A 20,615-nucleotide genomic window follows, 5' to 3' on the forward strand; every position below is an offset into this window, starting at 1 on the left:
CACACCTCAGTTTGGACTAGCCATTTTATAATGCTCAGTAGCCTCATGTATCTAGTGGTCATATAGTCTTAGAGGATGCCTGGAAGAGCATCTCTAAGATGTGTTGTAAAGCCTTACACAAAACACAGTAAGTAAAAGTGTATAAAAACATGCACGAGACTAATACTCATCCACTTCAGGAGAGTGGTTACCTCAGGGGAGAGGGAAGGAAGAAAGATTAGGAGTAACATTTTCTTTACGAGGTCTGAGGACAATTGGACAAAATATTTACATATGTTTATTTTTAGGGTTGGGCCCAGAGGTGTTTTATATGCTACAGAAGAGACTAGTAACGTGGATTATCTTGAGATAGATTGAGTCAGTGGAAGTCAAGTTTAGGAGTAAAGTTAATTTTCACCATATATACAGATTAAAAAAAATTAATTCTGAAACTTTTCAAACATAAACTAAAGAACAAGAAGTAGCATATAAAACACCTCTGAGCCCAACCCTAAAAATAAACATATGTAAGTATTTTGTCCAATTGTCCTCAGACCTTGTAAAGAAAATGTTACTCCTAATCTTTCCTCCTTCCCTCTCCCCTGAGGTAGCCACTCTCCTGAAGTGGATGTGTATTAGTCTCGTGCATGTTTTTATACACTTTTACTTAACTGTGTTTTGTGTAAGGCTTTACAACACATGTTAACTCCCTCTTTTTCTGGCTAAGTGTCCCTGTATTATCATTCTCACAATGGTAATGGAAACCTAAACCAGACAATTTTTGATGGTCAAACTACATAGAGAAGCAGAAGCCTGAGAACTACCGTGTCTATTGTTGTGGCCATGAAAATTTTCAAGGTAAGTTTGAACTATGAAGATACTGACAGCAACCTGAAAACATGAGTCATATAACCAATGTTGTGGCTGGATGGCCCTTGTGGTTCTTATAATGATTGCAAGACATCCTCAGCAAGGACCATCATGAAACTTTGAAAGTAAAAAGGTTTTATTACTTACAAGTCCTGGAAATTACATGGCACACTTAGGGCCACACAGTGAGGTCACAGACAGAAAGAGAGAGAGAGTGCAGGCCTGGGATTCTGCTGCTATTGGGGTCAAGGGTGGGGCTTAGAGTTTCTAGGGCTCACTCATTAAGGGTGAGTTTAAGGCACAGGAGCGCTAATTTAAAGCATGAGAAGAGAAAAAACAAGTGGCCCAAATGGTTACTTATGGAAATAAACCAAGATCTCTAAAACAAAGGAGCCTGGGGTGGGGTAGAGGTTTGGCCTGGCTCTTTCTCTAGTCCTGTGGCTGGCAACGTGTTTATTTAAAACCATTTTTGAAGTGGGTGCCTCCTCACACAATCAAAGTTTAAGTCAGGCACTTGAGTTATGATAAAGAAAAGCCAACTGTCCAGGCTTACACTACATCCACCCAAGCACTTTATGAGCGTAGGAAAATTCTGATATGTTACAGATTTGTCTTTAATTTAAGTCATGAGCTACTTAAAGCCATCTTTCTTATATTAATAACCTGTTCTTTCACTGATAACATGTTTTTCTCCAAATCCTCACATTTTGATACTATTCATTATATGTTATCCATAATTAACAACTAACTTTAATTGAGTGCAATGAAAATATATTGCAATGTCAAGAATATAATTATTTAAATTTTAAACAAGGGCAGAAAAACTTGACAATGCAATACTCAAATATTCAGGACCTAAATTCAAATTCAGAATATTCAAAAAGTATTAGCATTTGAAAACATTGGTTTCAAATCTCAGCAGGTTTTAACATCCCTGGAAAAATAAGCATTTCTAGCAGATAGTTATGAAATAATTCTCAGAGGCAGAAAATACCATTTATTTACTTTGAATACAGAATGGAAGAACATAGCAATTCTTTATTCTTAATGAGAGTCAAAGCTTGAAGCTAATTCCTGCCTTAGACTGATTATGTCTCACTTAGGGCAAGTTAAGCCATAAAAATTAACAAGAGTAGTGAAATGCATCCAATGAGCATTAATATCTTTAATTACTTTGGTTACACCTGAGAGCTCATTCTTCCTTGCTGTCTGTTAGGTTTTTCATGAGGAACACAGGGTTGAAAGATCTGCCACTCCATTATTTGCTTAGGAATAAAAAATGTTCACATGTTCATAAAAAGTCTTTTCAAACAGAATTTGACCAAGACAGCTTTACTGCTGTGTCAATTTAATGTTTCAGAAGTTTATCTTCTTTTATATTTTTGCTATTTAAAAGCAATATCACCTTTAAGTTTCACAGCATTTTACTGTGGACTTACCAAATGATGTGGGTATTTGCAACATCTTTTGCATAAAATATACAATCTGTTATTTTTATGGGAAAAGGAATAGTAATTAGATATGTAATCAAGGGTAGCACATAAAATTATCTGCTCTTAAATCTAAAATAGCACAATATTTGCAGAATTAAATCTAATGTTTTCTCTCCACTTGAGAGCGAGCAATTACAATTATCTTAATCTTCCTTTCTTATCCAACCTTCAATTACACCAACTATAGTCTTCCTAGCAGGGAAAATAGTTATCGAATTATTTACAAGTACAAAAATGTTTAAAAATATATATTAATTTAATCTTTGGTTAACCTAGAATCTTCAAATAGGGAGAAAAAGTACAGAGCATTCTATTTGAGCCTACCAAAATTTGGAAGAGGTGATACTCAGTGATATGAAATCTGTCTTCTCCTAGATTCCATCAGATGCACATTTAAAAAATAAAATAATTATAGTTTTAATAAACATCTGTTATTCTCATATTTGTCAAGGTTGCTATCATCTCTTTCTGGATTCTGAGTTAGAACATATCAATCATTCAATTCAAAACCTAGAACACATTCCCCAGAAGAGATAAATATTATTTATTTCAGCTGCACATGTTTGCATTCATTGATCATGATGATATATTTTGTTAATATAATCTTGAATTTAGTTATATAGGACTTTTACATCTACATTCATTAGTGAAAAATATCTATTAGTTTATTTATGCATATTGTCATTAATCAACTTCAGAACCATAAATGCACATGCTCATAAAATGAGAGTTTTTGCTCTTTTTCTATTTTCCAGAAAATATTTGCCTATGTTAGGAATTAACTGACCTTTGAAAATTAGGTGGAAGTCACCATTAAAACCTTCTAGCCCTGTAATTTTGGGGAAAGTGGGTCTTTTAGCACAAATAATATTTCAACTGTATTAGTCTATTCAAGTACTGAATTTCTTCTTGCAGAAATTTTGGCATTTTATATTTATTCATCTAAGAATTTACATATATATTTTCAAATTTATCAGTGAACTGTTGCTCACAATACTTTCATTTGCTTGAATCGCTATTTCGAATATGGCTAGTGGCCCTTTCTCATTCAATGTTTTAAAATTTCAATCTTTCTTTCCAAAAGTCTCTCTATTGTAATATTTTCAAAGAACTTAAATGTATCGTTTTTTGTTTTCTTCACTAGTCTTTATCATTCTCTCTTTCCTTATTACACGGACTTTTCAACTAAATTCTTGAATTTATGTCCCTAATCTTTCATCTTTCCTGAAAAATGCATTTAAAGTTATCAATTTTCCTCTAATTATTACATTGGCATGCAGTGTTTTCTTTATTGTTAAGTATCAAGTATTTCTTAATTTCTTTTATTATTTCTTATTAACCAAAGGGTTATTAGAAAATATATTATATATTTTCCAAACATAAGGAATTGTTTAGCCATTTATAAAAATTTATTTTTAATTTTATTACAACAGGGCTGAATAACATAGTTCATATGTTATTAATATTTTTGAACTTATAGAACTTCATTTATGTATTAATACATATTTTATTTCTATAAAATTTCTGTCAATTTTATATATGTGCTCAAAGAGAATATAGGCACTTTGTTGGAGATGTCTCTATATATTTAACAGATTAAAACTATCAATTGCATTTTTAAGATCTTCAATGTACTTGCCTAGTTCTTGTATCACTTACAGCTTGATGGATGTTGAAGTGCACTGTTAAGTGCATATGTTTATGATGGTTATAACTATAACCTCTCATTTTAGTTTATTTTTCCAGTATAAAATGCTTTATCTTATATTTGTGCCTTAAATTCCATTTTCCAGGCATTAACATTGCTGTCAGTTATTTCTTTTATGTTGTCTGACATATGTTTTCCTATTTTGCTTATTTTAAGTATGTGGTCTTTTCAACTTTTAAAATTAGCATATTTGCATATGTTGCCATATTCTCTTAATTTTAGTAATTCTGTGTCTTTTAAAAATTTTGTTACTAAATTTAACCCATTTTAATTTATTGCGATTTCTAAACTTTGAAAACTTTTGCTGTCCCTAATTTTTTGTCTACTTTTTTCTTTCCATTGGATAATTTATTTACTTCAATTTTTTTCTTTGTTTTTTCTTTCCATAAGGTAGATCAAGTTTTTCTGTGCATGGGTTTCAAAGTTATTCACTCTAATTTTGTTCTTGTAATAATTTCTCCAAGTTATGACATAGGAAATTCATAATAAATTGCTGCTTATTTACTGTGTGCTCCTTTAATTGCTCTGCACCCCGATCATGTTTCCTTTTTTTCCCCTTTGGTTCCATGTTTCCTAAGAGGGAGAGTACATTTTCCGGAGTATTTGTTTACGATTACTCCCCACATTGCTTGCAGAGTATGCTGTATTTATATCTATTCTTTTTAGCATTTCCTCCAAGAAGGCTTTCAAAATGGGACTTTGCGTGGCATAACTTCTGAGGTCTTATATGCCTTGACATTTGAATGCCAATTTAACTGGATAGAAAATTCTAGAAGCAATGACTTAAAACATTTTGCTTTATTGTCTTCTTGAACACATCATTAGCGTTAAGAAGTCTGATATCCATCTGACTGTTGCCCTTTTGTAGGCGGTCTGCTCTTTCTCTTGGAAGCTGATATAATTGCATCTTTAATATTGATATTCTTTAATTTCACCATAGCATGGCAAGATTTCTATTTACTTATATTTATGATCATTTATTTATATATTCTATGACTCAGATACTTGGCATTTCTACTTGTGTCTTCATATCTTTTAATGTTTCTTTTCTATTTTCCGTATTTTTTTTTATTTCCTGCTTCTTTTTGTGAGTGTTTTTATCATTAGTACTTCTAGATATTTATCCAATCTAGTGTGTTCTTTATTTTAGGTATTGGGTACTGTCTATATTTAATATTTCCTAGTAGCTCTTTTTATGGTTTCTTGTGCTTTCTGTGTAACATTAATACCTCACTCATTTCCTTGGGTGTATTTAACATGTTTAGCTTAAATTCTTAGCTTATCTATTCCAGTAACTCTGCTTCAGAGCGCATATGTGATCCAATGTGTGGTTTTCCTTTTTAGTAGCTCTATATGTCACATCCCAGATATCTTGTTATTTTAGCTTCTTAGCTTATTTTCTCTTTGGGTTACTGGGGTACTAGCTACTCTGAGTGGCAATGTGTATAGGAAAAGAGCCTAAGAAAGATGGCAGCTGTTCTGATGAGAAAAGAAAAGATCCAGGGCAAAGAACCACGGAATTCTGCTGAGGGTTCCCAGGTGGGTGGGAGAAGTAAGGCCTCCAGCATTCCTGATTCCCTCACCTCTTCACTTCAGCAGGGGCTTTGCGTTGCGCTGATGTTACCATGATGACAATAGAGATCTGAGTTGTTGCTACTGACTTCCAGGATGAAGGAGAGGGAGGTGATACTCCCAAGGAAGAGTGGGGAAAAGCAGAAGAGCAGAATTTTTCCATGTCCTTCAGCCTACCCTACTCCTGCCCTCTGCCCCAGCTAACAGCAAGCCCTCCTCTTCAACATACATTCACCCATTCCTGTGAGTCATCTCTCTTCCCAGGAGTTACTCATGATTTCACTTTTGGGGTTTTCATTTGTTTTTGTCAGTTCTTCAGTCCATATTTCCCCCTAACATCTATAGTTTCTCTAGGGTTGATTTTGGGGGAAGGCGTTAGGAAAGTCATCAGTTTGTCATCTTGAGAGTAATTCCACAAAGTGCATTTAATAAGTGCTTCTGATGATGGGTGAAAAAAAGGAGATGGTTTATTCTAAGATTCCTAATTCTTAGTAAGAGGATAATAAGTGTTTGTCAAGTGGATATATAAGCTCTTAACCTCTGATAAAATCATATTTCAAACCTGGCCATTTTCCACACATTTTGAACATAAAAATGTAGAAAGTCAACAAGTATATACACTCATTCCCCTATCTGAAGAGAAAGTTAGAAAACGTATGCATTCCTATAGCTACAGCTCACAGTAGAGACCAAAATTTCCAACGGCCAACTTTGAAGGGAGTCCTACTGGAGCTGGCCCAAGGTGTGATTGAGAAGGAACTACACTGGTCTTTGGTCTTTGCTGCAAGAAGACACAAAAGGAGATGAGAGAGTGGAGAATGAAGAATAGAAGAGAGCTTTAAGGTCAGAAGCCTTGCTTTTCTAGTGGGAGCCTCCCCTTATGCGGTTGTAGGCCCTGTAAGAGAATTACCCACTTGTGACATTCTGGGACAAGAAGCTGATAAAACCTTGACATCATCTATGATAAGAACACTCTAGACTTATATTCATACCCCAGGGAAGTGAACATCAGATCTGGGAAACAGGCTGCTCCCCCTTTCTTACACAGATGGATGCCTGCGCTTTCACCTAATATTGGACAGCTGAATGAGACATTTCTGAAACCCTTCACAGAGCAGAGGGCTTATCTCTTGGGTTTCCCTTCCTGACTTTCACTCACTGCCCTCACATGTAGGGCTTTGACAATAATACATGTGTACCCGTTATCACTATATCATTTCTTATGATTGCCTCTTGAAGTCTTTACTAGTAGAAAGAAAGAAGACTGGACACAATTTTCTGCTTTTAAAAGCAATATTTTTTGACTATAGTCTATCTTCATAACACAGAAAAAAATTGATGCTAAAAAAACAAGAATGCAATCACCATTAGTAATGTTATTCAAATATTTTACATCAGTAGCTTATAATAATGTATTCAGAAAACAAACACACCGAAACAAAATATCATTGACTGTGGAGTCACTCCTCTAGAAAACTACTTAAATAAATTGTATATTCAGTTGTTTTGTAAAATTTTTTATGAGTAAGAGCTAAAAATATCCCTCAACTTTCTCTTTTCCCTACCTGTCTTCTACACCTACTAGAGCAGTGTAATATAGAAATGTATTTTACCCATGTCCAGTACATATACACGTACACACACAAAAATACTTCATGTATTCTATCTATCTGTCTATCATCTGAGAAAAAATGTTTGAATGACATGTATCCTTCCTATGTGTGATATGCTCTTGTAATTTCTACTCTAATCTATGAGGGGCTAGCCCAGTGGTGCAGTGGTTAAGTGCACGTGCTCTGCTTCAGAGGCCCGGAGTTCACAGGTTTGGATCCCGGGTGCGCTCTGACGCACCGGTTGTCAAGCCATGCTGTGGCGGCGTCCCATATAAAGTAGAGGAAGATGGGCACGGATGTTAGCTCAGGGCCAATCTTCCTCAGCAAAAAGAGGAGGATTGGCATTGGATGTTAGCTCAGGGCTGATCTTCCTCACAAAAATAAATAAATAAATAAATAAAATAAAATATATAATGAATAAAGGAGAATCTTGTGCTGAAATATATTTTCTTTTCTCTTCCCACATCTCTCTCTCTGTCTCTCTCTCCTTGTCTCTCCACACTCACACACACCAATATACCCATATATGAACATATACATTTTTATATACCTATATAATAATTATACGCAGACATATGATTTTAAAATTATTAAAAAACACAACTGAAAATAATAGTAAATAAAAAGAAGAAAAAAGTCACCTGCAGTTAAGAAAGTGCAAGCCATGGTAAAAGGTTGCCTGAATTATCTAGTAGTTATTAACAGTAGTGAAAATGAAGCCGTGTTTAACCTTGATTACTAATAGGTAAAATGGCTGATTCCCATCAAGAAAGTGCTTCTGACTCTCTGGGAACCCGAAGTCAGTCTTAAACAATTAAAAGTCAGCTTTTAAGAGCAGATATTGGCAACTAATGACCTGGTATCCATAAATTGCATAACGAAACTATTTTTAACAGGAATATAAGTAGAGTTGAGGAAATAAATCATCTTAAATTATGAACAATGGAATATAACTTTAAACTTTCTTTTTTTAAGATATTCATTCTTCTCTTATTCCTGATAATTCTTACTATGATATTAACAGATAACAAAGGATTTAAATGGTTATAAAGATAAAATAGTAATAGTGATGATGAGGATAATGATAGTTGGTTGTGATATTATGATTTATTATAAGAAATATATATTTGGTCCACAGTTCCTGGCTCGGGCTCCTAAAACGCTTAGAATTTCCTAAGTGTTTTTGGACTGCACTTAAGGATGGGGGCTAGTTGCCAGGAGAACCAACCACGTGATTAGAAGTTTGGAAATTTCCGTCCCACCCGCCTGACCTCTGGGGAGGAGAGCGGAGCTGGAGGTTGAATCAATTTCTAATAGCCGATGATTTAATCAATTATGCCTAAGAAATGAAGGCTCCATAAAACCCCAAAAGGACAGGGTTCAGAGAACTTTTGGGTTGGTGAACACATGAGATTTGGGGAGAGTGGCATGCTGGGAGAGCGTGGAATCTCCACACGCTTTCCCCACACCTTGCCCTGTGCATCTCTTCCCTCTGGCTGCTCCTGAGTTACACCCTTTTATAATAGAGTGGTAATCCAGAAAGTAAAATATTTCTCTGAATTCTGTCAGACACTCTAGCAAATTAATTGAACCCAAGGAGGGGGTCTCTGGAACCTCCAGTCTACAGCTGGTCAGTCAGAAGCACAGGTGACAACCTGGGCCTGTGATTGGTGTCTGAAGCTGGGGGGAGCAGTCTTGTAGGGCTTTCATATAGTTTTGAAGGTTCTTACAGTTGGTTATACACTCTGCTCAACACTTTGCGTGTATCAGCTCATATAATCACCAAATAAATGGTTATATAAGTAGCACAAACCCGCTTTTTACCATAAATGAGCCTCAGAGATATACAGTAACTTTCTTATGTTCACTCAGCTAAGAAGTGATGGAGATGAAATTGAAAAGGGAAGGAGAGAGGGAAGGAGAATGACATTAGTTTAGTGTTTACTATTTGCTATATGCCAGATATCATTTCAGAGAAATTGTGTATAATATTTTAATTTGAACCATCCCCAAAATTCTGCAACTAAGAAAAGTTGCAGAAGTTAAAGAGCTTGCTCATATTCACAGAGCTAGTAGATGACCCAGTAGGAATTTAAACCCAGAATATTCTTATTCTGGAGCATATGCTAGGTTATGAATCCACACAGGGAGCTTCTGGGCTAGTGGAGTCTTTTGGGGTGGGAGAGGATTCAATATTGAGCACTGCAAGCATGCTGAGGACAAGGGTGACCCGGCCAGGCCTGCCTCTCCTCCTCCCAACTATGCCTTCTTTGTCCACGACATTCCCCAGACTTGGAGATTCTAACTATTGTTGTGCTCGTTCAAAAGTTATGGCTTTCTTCTTTTTGGATCTTAGACACAGGTTGCATAACATATTGGAATAATCATGGTTCATGCCTTGGCTCCACCAACTATTAGCTGTGTAAATACAAGCAAGAAACTTACCTTCTCTGAGTTACATATTTTCAGTAAAAAAACATAGTGTATAGTTTTATTAGGAGGAGCTGAGAAAACAGTATGTGCGAGCACTTCTATTCTGCTGTAACTGCTGTCATTTGTGACCAGGTTACAAAGAAATCCAGATTAAGTGTGATAGATCAAGGTGGAAATGGGATGGCAATTAGAGCCCCTCAGCAGGCTGGGCCAGATGTTGAGGGGAAGGATCAGCACCCTGGTATTGAAAATATATCTATTTTCTATGTCACATCTGATGTCCAGAGAGCCAGATACATTGCAGGTGAGCAGTGACTGTTGCCATGGCGTAGCTGGGCAGATCAACATGCTTGTCCTTACAGGTGGACAGAGCAAATAACAGTAAATCTATTAACAAGAAACAATCCTCGGGCCGGCCCAGCGGTGTAACCGTTAAGTTCACACCCTCCACCTCTGCGGCCCGGGGTGCGCAGGTTCCGATCCTGGGTGCAGACTTCCACACCACTCATCAAGCCATGCTGAGGTGGCAACTCACATAGAGCAACTAGAAGGATGTACAAGTATGGCATACAACTACCTACTGGGGCTTTGGGGAGAAAGGAAAAAGTAGGAAGATTGGCAACAGATGTTAGCTCAGGGCCAATCTTCCTCAAAGTAAAAAAAAAAACAAAAAACAAAAAAACGAATCCTGTAGCCAGGAAAGTTAACGTTAGTCATTATTAGAAAAGCTGTCTCCAAGAAGCAGGTGTCCCAGATGTCAGACAGGCCTGAGCTTCAGAAACAAAACTCCACACCCTGATCGAGGCTGTTCAAGGAAGCCTTGCAGAAGAAAGGCAGGCTGACAGTTCTTAGAGGGGCTGGGATCCCGGGTAATTGACCCGGATGGGATGGGATGGAGACCTGTATTAACCATGTTTCTGGCTTCTGTGAACTTGATGCTTTCACATCTGTCCTACATGGGGACAAGCCTTGTTCTAGACAACCCAACAATATGCTTGAGTAAACCTACCTTAATCTCCTGCTTCCCTCATGGCTGTTCCCTTCCTCCCCAGAGTTCTCCCCCTGGTGGTATGTTTTTCAAATACAAACTAACCAACACCGAGCCCACAACTCCAGCCACACTTTGTATCAGTTCTCACACTCCAAGCCACTATACACCTGTCCTAATCACCCAGGGCCAGGTACCAGACAACTAGGGGCAGTCCTATGCCCCGGAGCCCACTGAAATCATTCAAACTGACCAGCCCTAAGAGGGCTAGCCTGCCTCTACCCAGTGCTTCCCACAGAAACCACAATAACGGCTCTCACCCACAGTTCCCCCACCTCCCTCTGCCTCGTGATCAACCCAGTGCTTCCCTGTGTGGTCCCCGTGATGTGGCGTGCCACCCCTCTCAAGAACCGTGAGAAATAAACTACCTTCAATGGTAGTCATTTCCTGATCTGCTGACCTTACTATTCCTCAAATTTCCTATTAATATACTATATTCTAAAACACACTCAGGTTCTGGAAACAAGATAAAAGGTCCCATCCCCATAAATCTGCATAAGGTGGGTCTGGGGATTAAGGTGGGAACCCAGTTTCCGGCACCGCTGTCAAGAGCACCACCCTCCTTCCTGTGGTGAATATTCGTTGTAGGAACTGAAATGTGGAGTCAAGAGAACATCATTTTGAGAGAGAAAATCTGGAGAGAAGTTTGATTCCTAAACTTTGGGGCACATCAGATTCACCCGTGGAGCTGATTAAATATACAGATGTCATGGCCCCCATTTGAGAGATTTCTAGTCAGTGGATGTGGAGTGTGGCTTAGGGATTGGTACAACTTAATTTAGTTCAAGGGCCACTGATGTGGGGCCTGACACCAGCACTCTCGCCCTCAGTTTTTCATCCACAAATTAGGGTGGCAATTACAAGTCTCCAAGAATCAAACACAACAAAATATTTTCTTGGAATGAATGCTGGCCAAGTGTTTTTATGACCTTGGTGACTGCATTTTCCCTATTATATTTTCATTTTCTTTTTTTATAGGTGTATTTGTTCCATAGTGATTTGGGGAAAAAAATTAACAATTTCCCAGCCCCAAAGCAAAGGACATAAAAAAGAAACGCACTTACAGTGGCCTCTTGTTTTTCTGCTTTCTCAGATGTTTCTTTAAGTTGATTTTGCAGCATCTCCTGAAGAGACTTCATTTGTTCTCTGGTTTAGTAGAAATAGAGAGCAAAAGAGAGACATGATATAATTCTGTAATTTCCTATGTACGTTATGAAAGGAGATTTGCTGTCTATGTACATTTAGGAAATAGGTAACGAGAATTGTATAGAGACACATTTAAGCTTACAGGATGTATCTCAGGATTCTGGTAATGAAGAGTTTTCTCTCCCAAGCAAGCACTAAAAGCAAGCTGTATTTAAAGGAAATTGCCTTGCTATTGTGTCTTATAAGAATCCCACTGTGTCAATCATCTGTGAGCTGCATAGTGTGTTAAATCAAATCAATATAATAATTAGAGTTAAAAAGCTAATTTTAGTGACAGCACACCAGGGTGTGAACATGCTGGTTAGAAAAAAGTCACCATAGGGCCGGCTCCGTGGCTTAGCAGTTAAGTGCGCGTGCTCTGCTGCTGGCGGCCCAGGTTCGGATCCCAGGCGCGCACCGAGGCACCGCTTCTCCGGCCATGCTGAGGCCGCGTCCCGCATACAGTAACTAGAAGGATGTGCAGCTATGACATACAACTATCTACTGGGGCTTTGGGGAAAAAAATAAATAAATAAAGTTAAAAAAAAAAAAAGAAAAGCAAAAAGTCACCATAGACTTGCTGATAGGATAAAATTACCATTCCCTTTGGACTCTCCTAATTGATTTAGGACGCTCCTAAAGCATTGTGCTTTAGACATCCTTTATAAGGCAGGAGACATTTTGTAAAAACAAAGAGAAAAGAGACTTATTTCTAAGTTGAGGACTGCCTCATTTATTGAGGATAAGAGAAAAAAATACCTGTCTGCACGTGTATACACATTGTGTCTCAAGCTCACTGATATATATGGAATCTGTCTCATTTGTTTAAAATAAGAATATTTCCATAAATATGCACTCCTCTCAAGGGTTTAGGATTTATTAATTTATGACAAATCATGTTATCTTTCTGTGCCTTCATTTTATGACCTAAGCTGTCATTTCACAAAGGTCAGATATCAGATAAGGTTAGTGTATGAGCGAGTGAGTGTGTGTTAATTCTGGCTGGAGGAATAAACTCCTTCAAAGCAACAGTAACAACCAAACAGAAACCTTTTCTAGTCTTACCAGCACCCAAACTAATTTAAAATCCCCAGTCTAATGCCAGAAGACTACCTCTAGAACTTGGGCGTGTAACCACAAGCTAGAGAGTAGAGGCTAGGAGAGCACCCTCTCAGACTCATTGTCTTCATCTATAAGATGGGCACAATGACAGAACTACCTCATAGGTTTTTAGTGAAGTTTAGATGATACAATGTAGGCAAAATGCTTAGCACAATGCCTGGACAATAATCACTTAATAAATCTGAGATCTTTGTCACAACCACATCCTGCATGACTGCAAGCTACTCCTTCATCCAAAGATTTAATGATGCCCCAAGATTTCTTACTCTAGAAACACTGAGGTCCCCATCTCAATTTCAGGAATGTCAGTGAGACTCTGTATGACTGTTGAAATCAATTTGGACTTTGTTTGTTGAAGGAAAATATAATTGGAACAAGTTATAAAATAATTACAGTCAGTTTGGCTCTTAGGTGATTTATGCTTGCTTGGGTGAAGCTTATAACACACTTTTGCTTAAAGTGGATTTTAAGCCTCAACAGGTTTCATTTATCAGAATTGTTTCATATATGGACACTTAAAATCTGGACTTCTATTATTGTTTCTGATATTTTCCACAAAGAGCATCTGTGGCATAACATAATATAATAGTAATATCTACATATATTGTAGGCTTATAATGTACCAGACACTCATAAATTTTGCATCAAACTATGATATCATAAAACAGATAGAAAACTGATGCCTAGAGAGGTGACAAAATTGTGTCCTGGAGCCTATGTGCTCACACTCTAGAGAGTCATCACACTCCCTCTATGGAGAAAGAGAGAGAAAGAGAAAGAAAGGAAGGAAGGAGCTACACGCCATCCCTAACGTTCAAATCTTCCCCAAGCGTGGAACAAAAATACTATCAAACATTATATTTCCAACTGAAAAAAAGTTATAATAAAATCTTATAATAATTAATTATTATTTATGGATTTTGAAATTCTCATTTTCATTTTTGAAATGATACATATATTATTTTTAATTAGATTATAAAATTATATATTTTATAAAAATAAAAATGAGCATACACATATTCAAAAAGTCCCACTTACTGAAATCTATAAGCAATGTGGGGAGTAAGACAATACATGTAAAAGCTGTTAACAATAACTGGGGAAGGTAGAGAATGCTGCACATTTTCAGACAGAATGACAAAGTGGGCCTTTTGAACCTTCTGACTCTCCATCTTCTCTCCCGCCTTCCAGGCCCATTTCTGCACATTCTCACTGCTCTTAAGCTTTAGGTGACCCCACATGTCTGCCCACAGACTGGCTAAGCTATGCTCCTATGAGAGATGATTGCTGACTTGCTTATGGACCACCCTCTCCACCAGCTGGGGTTTGCTCAAGGGCCCTATTTGGTACTGAACTGAAGCTTTAATTCTAAAGAATTGATGGCTCCAGTGACACCTGTAATAGGTTGTTCAGAAGTTGAGTACATTTTACCATAGAATTGCAGGGTTATGAGGGATTTTAAAGGGCAGCCATTTCACACATCTTCCATCCCAAATTATAAATATAAAAATACACTCATCCAAATCACTCTACAGGAAGGCATTTTTTCAAGTGGTTACCAGCTTGTCTTGTAATAACATCACAGATGGAAAACTTGCCACTATCCCAGGCATTCTTTTCATTTTCAGAGAATGCTATGTTGTAAAATCCTTTAGTACACAGAGTCCAAAATTGCCTTCTAGGAATCTCCACCCACCAACCACTGTAGGGAATAAAATGTTGTCTTCTTTTTTTCTCAAGACAGCCTTTCAGACACTTCAGGGGACTCTCCTTTCCCCCAGAACCTCTAATGTGTGGTCACACACTCTCGCTCCTCACATAGTATGATTCAAAAGTCCCTCCATCAACCTGGAGACTCTTCTGAGAAATAGTCTAGGCTGTCTATATGTTTCTGAAAATGTAACACTCCAGAGTCAACACAACTTTCTCTCTCATGTAAAAACATACACATGTGCACGAGTGCACATACACACACACTCCTTTCTCTGTCTCTCTTGGACAGAAAGGCACTCTCTGCTCCCTCCATCTGGTTGTTTATGGCCACCCCACTTCCTCTGAGTTTACTTACAATCTGGTTCCAGCTACACAGAGAGACTGACCAGTTGCCTCTTGGTTACAATTTCAAGAGGGAAGTTCTAACTGATTCAGTTTTGTTTCGGTGGCCACCTCTGAGCCAGTTAACCATGCCTGTACTGTCAGAGTCACATAAATAAAGCAAGACATTTAGGGACCACTCCTGAAGGGAAGGGGCAGGCGGCAAGGACCCCCGAGGACACGGGGTTATTGACAGCTGGGTATATAGCCAAGTGGCATCTACAACACATTACAATCTTTCAGACTCAGATAACACTTCTAACTATGCAATCAGTTAATACTTTTATATTCCAAGATGGTATTTTTTCTCTTTTACTGTTTATTGATACTTCTCATTTTGGAAATAACATATACAGCCTCCTTCACATTCAGATAACCGTGATTTTTATATATCTCTTCCTAAATAAACAGCAAAAACTAACAAATGTCATAACCTTTTCAGAAATTATCATTAGAATTTATTGAATTTTCCATTCTGACTTTAGTTGTGTACATTATACAAGTTATGATTTTAAACAAGTTTTCTAATTTTGGATAAAACTTTGAAATTGCAGTACCAGAACATCTGCTCCATTTAATCCTTTCGTTAAAGACTTGGTCCATCGTCTGGGTATTTGTATACCACACCAAATGTGTAGATGATGATCAGAAATTCTTAATAAAGCTAATCAGGTTTTTTCTGGTTTGCCTGGGTGTTTTGTGTGTCATGTGGAAACAGCCATAGATAATTTAAGAAAATATCAGCAAAGTAAAGGAGTAGGCTTTTCTTTATCCACATCATGGATAATGACGGGTTCTCTATTGCTTATGCTGACGTCCACGCTGAGCTGACCTGGAAGAGTTTCTCTCTGCTCCCAGTCTAGGCACACAGCTTTATTTTCTGATCTTCCCTGAGTCACCGTGTCTTCTTCAGTCACTGCCACTCTCTCAGCTGTGCTGCACATGCATGGGGCAGAAATCATTTTTATTTTTATATATTTTTTTATTATCCTTTCCCAACATGGAATGCTCTTCAAAAGGGAATAATTTTCAGTATCTTTTGGTCTGTTTTGACTAGTTATTTCTATTCAAAATGCTGTTGATAATTCTCCATCACTAACTCAATGCACCACAAATACTTGTATAATGTTGAGCATAGGTGCTTTAAGACGTGGCTTATCTCAGAACAATAAAATCATTTAAAATGATGTACTTTGGGAAACATGCTCAGACCAATATTTTACACAAGCTCTTTTTAATATTTGTCTTTTAAAAGAATTTCATGTTTAAGAAATAATAATTTCATTCAAATATTAATAATAAGACTCAATATGGGACGCTCGATTTGATATTTTTAACATGTTATCAACTCAATCCAAATATACGTCAATGAGAGGTTTCTGGGTCAAGTGCCGAAGACAGTGGAGAAGACACAAGATGGTGAGAAGGGACTACATAGTGTAGCATGTGTAAACTTTTTAACAGCTTTTTGTTTTGTGATCCATGAACTAATGTGAAAGGGTGTGGCTATTGGGTAAGACTCAGCAGAGCAAATTCCAATGAATACAACTCTCAGCAATTCAAGTAGGCACTTTGAGCAACAATCTCCTCTCTATTAAATAGGGATAATAATATCTACTTCGTAAGGTGCTCAGGGTGAAACAAGAAAATATATTCACAGCATCTATCAGAGCCTCTAGTAAATGTATAACAAATGCTAGCTTGTTTCTACCTTCAAATATCTTTTTCTTACTTTGAGAAGCAATTTCAAATCATAGCTTTTTATACTGCATGGAAATCTAACTCATAACACACTTCCTTCAAAAATAAAAAATCCGACACTAGTAACATTGTACTAATTCTACTTATATTGTTAAGAGATTACTCCATTCCTTACCACCCCCACCTGTATCACCATGATCCAGTTTTGATACCATTCAGAATAGCCCACTGAGGTCAATGTTATCGAATCTGACTAATGATGGGCAGACTTCTCAGGGTCCATCTTGCTAAGATAATAGAGGAAAATACTGCAGATCCTTAAACACGTGAATTGTGATCTGCAGACCAGCAGCATCAGCGTCCCCATCACCAGGCAACTTGCTGGAAATGCAGAATCCCTAGCCCCACCCTAGATTTATTGTATAAGAATCTGAATTTGAACACAATTCTCATTCACTCAAGTGTAATAATAAATTAACGCATTTAGAATGAACTGATTTTTGTGAAGTTTCTGATTGGAGTTTGACACTATGGAAAAAAAAAAACTGAGAAAATAAAAGGGAAGTACAGTCTTACCTTTGTTTCTGACCTATTTCCAGAAGCATCTGAACATCAGTTTTGGCGGATTTCTCATCATTTTTCAAAGACTGGTAAGAAAAGGGGGAAAAGGAAGTCTTATTCAAGTGATAAAACTGAGGTTCACTTTACTTTTGTCTCTATGGCACAGATGTGACTGCACTTATGCCCTGGAGTAAGAATATGCAAATGATGCCACCATGGTCCTCATGGCTCTAAGGATGCACACAGGAGTTTATAACACCAACTAGTGAATGCACTACATAGTGGGTGAAAGAGAATGAGCTGAGTCTCAGCTTTTAGAGGTCTGATGCAGGAGAAGGCGCTCTCCAAATATCCAGGCCTCTTTATAAGTGACTGTAAAATCCATCTCCTGTTCTTCTTGAAGTTTTACTGTGTTCTCCACAGGCATGATAAACCAGCTCTGGCATAGTTTCTACAAACACAGGGGGACATAAAATGCCTCCCTGAATAAGCTAAGTAACAACACAATTCAATATCAAAGCAGCCAAAAATCATTCACCTGTTTGGTCATGTCTATTAATGATTTATGAGTAATGCACAGAATACACAGAAAAACTTGGGTCATGTAAAATTGCAACTGGTCTGTACAGACAGGATATTAAGGAAAAAAAGATACCCCCTCAGTCTGCAGTGTTTATTTCCTCTGGCAAATTCAGCATTCATAGACCATGAATTAAAACAGAAAAGCCCACTGAGCTTTTCTCATCAGACAATCTGTCCCATTAAGTCTTCCCCAAGAACTTTCTTATTTATACTCAATAAACTATTTAACAGGGCAACCTGTCTTTCTTGATATAAAAAGTTGAAACTGAGAGGCAATAACCTTGTCTATAGGAGGAGCAGCTGTGACAGGCAGGGAACTGACAAGAGCGAGAATGGCGACCATGTTGTTTACTTAAGATTTATTTAACAAATATCTACCATGAATTATGCAAAGATCTGTGCAAAAGCATGGAGTCTGCCTTTACAAATTTTTCAATCCAATGCTAAAAACAGACAATTTTCTTGTAGTAAGATAAGCATGCTGATAGGGATGTCACAAGCTGAACTTCATAAGAGAAAGTTCTTCCCTAGAATGACTGACTGAGGTCATTATTAGGAAGCAGACGATAAAAGGTGCTCTGCTTATTTGGAAAGGGTGGCTTCACATAACATACAAAGAAAGCAGGAGGTGCAATTAAGTGGGGGGGAAGTCATCAAACACGGGATTCACAGCTCAAAGTGCATCATGGCCACATGACCTGGGGCAGGTCACAAAATCTGCCCTTTGACTCCCTTATCTGAAAAACAAGGATGAGAATTTTGGAAAGCCTACTTTACACAGTTATTGGAAAATTCAAAGAGGATAATAAATGTGTGAAGGCACTTGGTGAAAAGTGGAATAAGAATATGCTCACTCATTTATTGACCATGTGCTATGCTCTGAGCATTCTGAAGGAAACCAAGATTAAAAAGGCAGGGGACTGTCCTCAAGACATTTAAAATTAAAAAAATAAAAACAAAACATGAGATGAAGAAATGAAAAGGGTAGATTTGCAGATGGGGGTCTGCAAAGCATATCCAATTAGAGGAGCTGGAGTGTCTGTGACTATTACTTCCCAGCAATGTCCAGGGAAGTGGGGTCTTCTCCTTGGAAAATAATTTTGATGCCTTTAAGGGATAGCAAAGGTTAATATACCTACTGATTGATCAACACAATGTTTATTGATTGACCTATATTACCATGCCACCCAAGTGCTATGGTTACAGAGGTGGACAAGACTTTCAAAGCTCATGTCTGCATGAAGTCCCATTGGAAAAAAAAAAATATGTACAACGCATTATATAGTTATTTATTATGAGTTTGAAACCTGGAATCACCATTTATTAGATGTATGACTTTGGGCAATTCCTGTGGGCTCTTTGAGTCTTATTTCCTTGTTTTACATTTTACAATATCTTAACTTTAGGGAGAGGTCGCTAAGAGGATTTAATAAGATAAAAAATGAAAAAAAAAGTGCACAATGGCTGGCACAAAACAAACAAAAGGCATTTTAAAAATTGCAACTACATTTAGTGATGGGATTTTTACCCTTTCGAAAAATGTGACTCCATGAAATTATACATTTGTGTCAAGTCAGTTTTAGGTATCTCAACTTAGGCTACTGGTACAGAGAAACTGAGTGTCCTGGGAATATGGTAAACACTGACCACTCATGGGCACTTCACCACATGCTTGAAATATTCTTAATGTGCCAGGTGTTCCATGCCTCTGAGAAGGTGCAGATGTCTTAAATATTCTTTACAGCCTCACATAACTGGTGAATTTTTACTTAATGTTAAGGTGCGGTTCTGGCATCAGCTTCCTCCAGAAATCAATACGCACCCATTTCACCCTCGTCAGTGCGTCCCTAATGCCCTGTGCGTACTTCCATCACTGCACTGTTATTTCTGCACTGTTATCATTCTGCTACCTGTCACTGTGTCTTACTGGAGTAGAGGTGTTTTTTTGCTATTATGTTCTCAAGATGTAACCCACTTCTGGAACAAGAGCTTGGGCGTTAGGTTCAAATATTGGCTCTGCCGCCTAACTCTCTCTGTGCTCTTAGTTTCTTAACCTTTCTCTAACACTGTTTTCTCACCTATAAAATGAGACTCATAATAACCATTGCATAATCGTCATGTGAAAATCAAATAAAAATTGGAGAAAGACTACCTAACACAAGACCTTGACCGTGTTCAATAAACTGTAGTGGTTACTAACATCATCATCATCATGGGAATAGAAAGCTAAAGATAAATGGAGACTCCACATGGCTCAGAAACATGGTTCAGAGCAATAACTAACAGATACGCTGTTAGGATCCAGACTGCCTGCATTGGAGCCCTGGCTTCCTTTGTGACGTTCAGAAATAACTTATCTTCTTCAAGCATAATTCCTCATGTGCAACAAGAAAAATCATGTTAATAGTGCCCACCTCACAGATATGAGAATTAAATCCTATAGTACATGCAAAGCTTTTAGTACACAGCATGTACTCAATAAATACAATGTTAAAGCGAAATATTAAAACATATTCTCAGATATTTCAGAAACTTTTTCTTATCAGATATAGATCTTGTCTTTGGTTTTTGATTGAGATTTCACTGAGTCTTAACACATTTTCACAGATGACACTCTCCTTTGTAAGGCATTTACCCATTTTAGTAATGAGGTT

The 20,615-nt window shown here is 37.4% G+C and overlaps 1 protein-coding gene across 3 annotated transcripts in view; it reads right to left on the reverse strand.

The window, feature by feature from the left end:
• Positions 1 to 20,615, reverse strand: part of LUZP2 (leucine zipper protein 2) — a 437,390-nt gene that overhangs the window by 212,804 nt on the left and 203,971 nt on the right. For all 3 annotated transcript variants that reach the window (XM_014783619.2, XM_087433081.1, XM_087433080.1), the window contains exons 3-4: positions 17,395 to 17,465; positions 11,781 to 11,862 (exon numbers count right to left, since the gene is read on the reverse strand). In XM_014783619.2, coding sequence (XP_014639105.1) covers positions 11,781 to 11,862; positions 17,395 to 17,423 — 111 coding nt within the window. In that variant the 5' untranslated portion in view covers positions 17,424 to 17,465. The remainder of the gene's footprint in view (positions 1 to 11,780; positions 11,863 to 17,394; positions 17,466 to 20,615) is intronic.

The sequence above is a fragment of the Ceratotherium simum genome, chromosome 7, assembly GCF_057802395.1.
Source record: "Ceratotherium simum simum isolate JZ-2026a chromosome 7, ASM5780239v1, whole genome shotgun sequence".
NCBI classification, from domain to species: domain Eukaryota; kingdom Metazoa; phylum Chordata; class Mammalia; order Perissodactyla; family Rhinocerotidae; genus Ceratotherium; species Ceratotherium simum.